General features: G+C 42.9%; 2 protein-coding genes and 1 long non-coding RNA gene across 3 annotated transcripts in view; 1 reads left to right on the top strand and 2 right to left on the bottom strand.

The window, feature by feature from the left end:
- Nucleotides 1-865, top strand: part of LOC109482994 — a 6,675-nt gene extending 5,810 nt beyond the window's left edge. The window contains exon 3 of the mRNA XM_019785952.1: nt 537-865. Within this exon, the coding sequence (XP_019641511.1) occupies nt 537-865 (329 nt within the window). The remainder of the gene's footprint in view (nt 1-536) is intronic.
- A 693-nt stretch (nt 866-1,558) lies between these two features.
- Nucleotides 1,559-3,103, bottom strand: LOC109482996. The gene is made up of 3 exons (XR_002140987.1): nt 3,005-3,103; nt 2,317-2,408; nt 1,559-1,708 (listed from the first exon to the last, which is right to left on the bottom strand). It is a non-coding gene; the product is annotated as an uncharacterized LOC109482996 (long non-coding RNA).
- A 676-nt stretch (nt 3,104-3,779) lies between these two features.
- Nucleotides 3,780-6,174, bottom strand: LOC109482993 (discoidin, CUB and LCCL domain-containing protein 2-like). Its single transcript, XM_019785951.1, has 5 exons — nt 5,834-6,174; nt 5,173-5,613; nt 4,845-4,983; nt 4,079-4,314; nt 3,780-3,788 (listed from the first exon to the last, which is right to left on the bottom strand). The coding sequence occupies exons 1-5, from the start codon at nt 6,080-6,082 to the stop codon at nt 3,780-3,782; spliced, it is 1,074 nt and encodes a 357-aa protein (XP_019641510.1). The 5' UTR covers nt 6,083-6,174.
- Between the last annotated feature and the right edge of the window lie 281 nt (nt 6,175-6,455).

The following is a 6,455-nucleotide window of genomic DNA, read 5'->3' as shown; positions in this document are numbered from 1 at the left end:
CGCAGAGCCAAGGCAGTGGAGTTATCGTCCCAGGGGGCATGGACGAGATGGAACCTACCTAGTAGGAAGCTGACTTGGGCCGATGTGTGGAAGCTGGAGCCCTTCAGAATCTCCTTCTTGCTCAGGTCTGTTTATGACACTCTTCCCTCTCCGGCTAACTTATGCAGGTGGAACCTGAGGGAGGACCCAGCATGCAAACTGTGCGGTGAGAGGGGCACGATGGCCCACATCCTTTCTGGTTGCAAGGTTGCCCTCGCCCAAGGGCGCTACAGATGGCGCCATGACAAGGTGTTAGCAGTGATAGCAGAACTTCTTGAGCAGCAGAGGAGGAAGAAGCGCCAGGATAGGCCCAGACCAGATCTAGCAATGACCTTCGTGAGAGAGGGAGAAGTGAAACCGGCAGTAGGAAGAAGGGATAACAGCATCTTGCAGAGAGCGAAGTCATGGAGCTGAGGGTGGACGTTAGGTAGGAGAATGCACTTCCCCCACGGTTGTTCAAACGAACTTGCGTCCTGATGCTGTCCTGTCATCTGAAGACGGGAAGAAGATCGTCATGATCGAGTTGACTGTTCCCTGGGAGGAAGGTTGTGAGGAAGCCAACGAGAGGAAAAGAGCAAAGTACCAAGACCTGCTGCAGCAGTGTAGGGACAAAGGTTGGCAGGCTTGGCTGTTCCCAGTTGAAGTAGGGTGTAGGGGTTTCCCAGCACAGTCGGTGTGGAAGATGCTGTCAGCTGTAGGAATAACAGGAAGAGACAAGAAGGTAGCAGTGCGCAAGATGGGCGAAGCAGCAGAAAGGGCGTCATGCTGGCTTTGGTGTAGGAGAGAAACAACAAGCTGGAAACCGGGAGGAGCGGATGAGCAGTGACTTGGCCAACACTGCTGGGCCCGGCAGCCAGAGGGTGTAACGGAGTAGGGCCCGAAACATCCAGTGACAGCTGTTCCGTCTGAAGACATCCAGCTCCTCTAAGTGACAGCACTCCTCTAACCAAGGTAAGAGGAGTTTCCAAGCATCTTGATGTATTTCCAAACCAGAAGTAAAAGCATTTTTCATGTAGTTTTACTTTTGGGGTGCAAATGGTCGAACGGAAGTACATATAGGTAAAGATGTTCATTGTAGGGATCATACGCTTTATTTTGATAGTCGTGCAAGCTTGGTCTACCAAAAGTGTAGATAGAAACCAAGATCTATTTTAGTATAAATATACTCGATGGGTGCGATGTATGATGCCATATAGATATGGTGTAACATAATAAAACATCGACCTCATTGTTTCCCAAGTCTTGAATGTTCGCGTCGTGGTTCGTTTCTGTTTGGCCGGTTACCGCTTCAGCTCCATCCCGCTCACTGTGTCCCGTTTGCTCTTAAAAATAATACCATAGATCTTGTAACTATTGTTATTTGGAAGGTAAACACTAAATTTGATTTTCCACCGGTAATATAGCATAGGGTGGCATATTTTTAATCAAATTGTAACGAAGCGAAGATGAATTCACAATTCCCGCTTTACCTTACGACAGTATGTTATAGCTTGCATAATCAGAAGGGTTCATTGAGGTTTTCGAGATACCCAGAAGCTCGCCAACTTACCAGTGATGGCTACAAATGACGCATTGACGTATCCGGTCGCGTTTGACGACGTTTCTTCCGGTGAAGGTGTTTGGCCGGTTACCGCTTCAGCACCATCCCGCACAGTGTGTCCTGTTTGCTCTTAAAAATGATACTACAAGTCTTGTAACCATTGTTACTTGGAAGATAAACACTGAATATGATTTTCCAACGGTTACATAGCATAGGGTAGCATATTTATTGAATTAAATTGTAACGAAGCGAAGATGAATTCCCAATTCCCGCTTTACCTTAGTGTGTTATAGCTTGGATAAGGCCACAGCAAGTAATTTTTATGGATGATATCAGAGCGCGCATTAATTTTCGCCTGATTTAAAAAAAGAGATCATGTTGCCCTCTGACAGTGGTCAACATGTCAAAAATAGGCAAAGATTATATGTGATGTTCCCACTGAATCAAACCCATTTGCCCAATGATTGAAAACTTGTATTTTTCAAAGTTGTTTCGGTGACAAATAATGGATGTTGTAATGACTGACAGTAAACACAATATACAATAGGTATCATTCCTTGTTAAACAAAGTTTAAAATGTAGGAACTTGTTTTTTCGGGGAGGCGCCTTGTTTTTCTTCGCCCTATAGCATTAGATTTGGAGTCTGCTGAGGATGTCATCCATAAAATTTACTTGCTGTGGCCTAAGCAGAAGAGTTCATTGAGGTTATTAAGATATCCAGAAGCTCGCCAGCTTACCCGTGATGGCTACAAATGACGCATTGACGTATCCGGTTGTGTTTGACGACGTTTCCTCCGGCGAAGGTGTTTGAGCTCGTTTCTTTTCTCGCCTGTCATTAAATGACCAACAAAGATGACACAAGTTTGCATCTTTCTTGAAAGTTCATTTGTGTTGGTAGAAGTCATTATGAAACAAGTTTGAACTGTAATGGCCTACACAAAAAAAAAGGACTCACCCAAATTTTCAACTGTACAACTCCAGTCTTTGTCAAGGAATGAGCAATCCACCGCTTCCGTGACGTCACGTAGATAACACACGTGACTCCGTCAGCAGTGGATCATAGGTTACACCTTTTTGCATTTAAAGATGCTTAAGGGATTAAAGAGGCCATCTACATTAGGGCATTACAACCATACCTCAACAGAGACGGGGGGCGCCACAGACTTTCTACAACCTATATCCACTGCTGACGGAGTCACGTGTGTTACCTGCGTGACGTCACGGAAGCGATGGATTGTTCATTCCTTGACAAAGACGTACAGTCAAAAATTTGGGTGCGTCCAATTTTTTTGTGTTGGCCATTACCGTCATAACTTTGGATCTAGTCTTTCAGTCCAGTTGATTCGACATCATTTGAAACACTTATGATTACAACAACTGAAATCACAAATGTCACGCACTAAGGAATGACGAACTAAGCCTAACCTGCTAGTAAAGAGCATAACCGCGACCTGTATCATTGCAATTAATGATAAAACTCCACCTCCAACTGCAGCGAGAACAGCCGTCAGGGATTGACCTGCAAACAAAATAAGCCATTATCGTTACTATATGCAATGGCAGGAACAACTGAACGTGGGAACATAGGAACTTAAACTGTCTCTATTATCCTCTTGTCTGGATGGCAATTCTTTTTAGTTTTAGTACTAAAAGTACTGTATCTCCGTCGCTTCCCTGCCAAAATGGGCACGCGGATATTCTATCTGATGATGATGTCCATGGCCCGTCGCCCGCGCGGTGGAACGCTGCTGTAGCTGATTTAGCTAACCAACCCGACTATTCAAATCGATAGTGATAGAATATATTGGAGCCTTTTTTTTTACAGGAAAACGGTTGAGAAACCGTACTAAAGCTGATAATCCTGCAATGAAAATCACTAATTGCCAATGTTGTTTCTTTTAGTTTTGAACGAATGACATTTTATTGATCATTTTTGGGAGGGGGGGGGGGTAATTTAAGGCTGGATGTTGTAAAAGTCGTTTGAATTCCCATTTGATAAGCCGATTCCCATTTGTGTGAATGACTGACGTTTTTATTTGAAGCTATGGAAGAAGTCGTATTTTGATTGGGTTGGATGTCAATTTTGTGATAATTATTTGATCAAGGCCCTGATCACCGTAAACCACGACCCTGTTTATGCAGGCCTTTGCTGGCGAAAACCTTATACTCTACTGAGTTTTACGCTCTAATTGTTGGGTTATTAGAACCGCTGGAGTAAAACAGTTATTCAACAGTTAATTAATCATGCAAAATCCAATCATACTAAAAATGTAGAAGTGTTGACTTTTAGAAGTCGATCATATTTTTTGTCATGAACAGTAGTACACCAATAGTGTGCATGCGTTGCATCTAAAGGATTTAAATTGGGCTAGTGCACTACAAAAGGCCAACGAAGGTAGATTATTTCTATATCTCTGAAATACCTGGTACTGCTGCAATACTGCTGTTTGGACTGTGACTTGAAGTCCCAAGACTTGGAACTGCGGTGCTATAATGTACTTCTGTGGATGGGTACAAGTGGGATGACGACGTGGTTTCTGCAGCGCTTGATGTCAAGGTGGTTGCAGAGGTTGTAACTAAAGGTGATGTTTCTGGGCTTTTTGTAGTTGTCCGCGTGGTTTCTGCAGCACTTGATGTCAAGGTGGTTGCAGAGGTTGTAAATAAAGGTGATGTTACCGGGCTTTTTGTAGTTGTCCAAGGGTGGCGCGTTGTTGGTAAGCTTGTCGTGGGCAACTCTGAAAGAGAACACATATACGTTTTAGGTTTTTTTCACAATATTAATATTTTGTGGCAGTTCGTGGTAGAAAGTGACGAAAAGGTTTCAAAGGTTCACATTTCTCATCGTCTCATGACAAAAATGGCTGCAGTTTGTGCTGTGGGAGAGTTTGTCGTCGGTAACTTTGGAAAAGTACATTTTGGCTGTAACATACTTTCATGACAGTAAATAACAACTATACAGTACAATTATAATTTTCTTGTTCTGTGGGACATTTGAATAAATTTAACTTTGCGGTAACGTTACTATTTGAGTATCATAACAATGAACGTCACTTATTATAATTTTCTTGTTCCTTGTGACATTTGAATGAATTTAACTTTGTTGGCATTAAAGGAAATTTCCCAGTCCCCAAAGTTGAAAACCGTCTACTTATTCTAAATTAAACTAAAGTTAAGATTTAAGTTCGTTTTGTGACGAAGAACTCCCCGTTTAACTTTTTGGGGCATCATGTTTAGTTTTTTGTGTCAAAGTTTTGTCATAAATTACCTTCTACTCCGAGTAGTTCAATCCGTAGTCTTGGAGCCCCAGAAAACGTTCGCGGGTTCACAACTATAACCCGGGTGAGGATGTAGGAAGTGAAGTTCTGTTGAACAATCGTCTCGTTGTCAAAATTTCCAGTAAAAATCTGAGAGAAAAAATGGATCATCGATTGAAAACCAAATAGTCCACACATAAGCCGTTCATAATATCATCCTTGTATGTTTTGAAGATGGCAGAAACAAAATTTCAGAAAAAGGAGGCGAAACATTACTCAAAAAAATAATTTCATCTTCATCATGGTCTGGGGCGGAGTATAATGAAAGACAGTGTTTACCTTGGGGTTCACACCATCTTCCGAGTAGCCAATCAGTTGTGGTGAGCTGTCCGTCTGGTATAAGATCCTGAACGTCTCGACGTAGCCATCTCCCTGTCCCTGGGTCTGGATACCGAAAACGTAATACATTTTCTCTAGGTCCACGGCCAGGTACCGTACTACATCTTGCCCAGCCAGCTGCCAGGCTCCATCGCCGTTCAAGCGGCCCCTGTACGACTCGGACCCGTTTAGTTGCGATGAAGCAGTCATTTGATCATTTCGTATAATGTTTTTGTCCTGTACACCTATTGGTTGGTACACAACGTTTACTCCGAGTAGTTCAATCCGTAGTCTTGGAGCTCCAGAAAACGTTTCCGGGTTCACAAGTATATACCTGGCGTGGATGTAGGAAGTAAAGTTCTGTTGAACAATCGTCTCGTTGTCAAAATTTCCGGTAAAAATCTGAGAGAAAAAAGTGGATCATCGATTGAGAACTAAATAGTCCACACTTAACTCAATGTCGAACAAGCCGTTCATAATACGTATTATCGTCACATGTTTTGACGATTTAACAAAATGGCAGAAAAAGAAGCAAAAAGGGGAAGGAGGCAAAACATTAGTAAAAAAATAATTTCATCTTCATCATGGTATGGGGCGGAGTATAATGAAAGACAGTGTTTACCTTGGCGCTCACACCATCTTCCGAGTAGGTAATCAGCTCTGTTGAGTTTTCCGGCTGGTATACGAATCGGTACGTCTCGACGTAGCCATCTCCCTGTCCCTGGGTCTGGATACCGAAAATGTAATACTTTTTCCCTAGGTCCACGGCCAGGGCCTCAAATTCCTGTTGTCCAGTCGGCTGCCAGGCTCCATCGCCGTTCAAGCGGCCCCTGTACGCCTCGGATCCGGTCAGTTGGGATGAAGCTGTCATCAGATCATCCGGAATGATGGTGCTATTCTGTACCCCAATGGGTTGGTATACTCCTGATGGTCTCTCTGTCAATGCAGTACCAGGCTTGATGTACACTGGAATGATGCATTGTATTTTAATTCTAATAATAACAACTCTGCCTTTTCACAGAACACGGAAACGGTAAAAAAAGAAAACATGAGTAGCTCAGTAGGCAAGTGCTACTCTCCAAGCATACGTTATCTTGGAAGATTCGCCAAAATATTACATAATATACAGGGCGCTATATAGGTGGTACTGTATGTGTAACCAATATATATATGGGGTCAACAGAACCCACTTGAGGTATAATTTCTTTAAATGTAAGACAAAAAACAAGCCTGCGAAGAAAGAT

The sequence above is a fragment of the Branchiostoma belcheri genome, unplaced genomic scaffold (assembly GCF_001625305.1).
Source record: "Branchiostoma belcheri isolate BF01 breed outbred unplaced genomic scaffold, Haploidv18h27 scaffold610, whole genome shotgun sequence".
NCBI classification, from domain to species: Eukaryota; Metazoa; Chordata; class Leptocardii; order Amphioxiformes; family Branchiostomatidae; genus Branchiostoma; species Branchiostoma belcheri.
The sequence above is the reverse complement of the archived record's forward strand: the minus strand, read 5'-3'. Positions and strand labels throughout refer to the sequence as shown.

What these genes read in the sequence shown, in the direction of transcription:
- LOC109482993 (XM_019785951.1), bottom strand. Translation starts at nt 6,082, where the DNA reads ATGACAGCTTCATCCCAACTGACCGGATCCGAGGCGTACAGGGGCCGC. An exon ending in AAGATGGTGTGAGCGCCAAG is followed by an intron (nt 5,614 to 5,833) that starts GTAAACACTGTC and finishes TTTTTCTCTCAG; the next exon opens with ATTTTTACCGGAAATTTTGA. An exon ending in AAGATGGTGTGAACCCCAAG is followed by an intron (nt 4,984 to 5,172) that starts GTAAACACTGTC and finishes TTTTTCTCTCAG; the next exon opens with ATTTTTACTGGAAATTTTGA.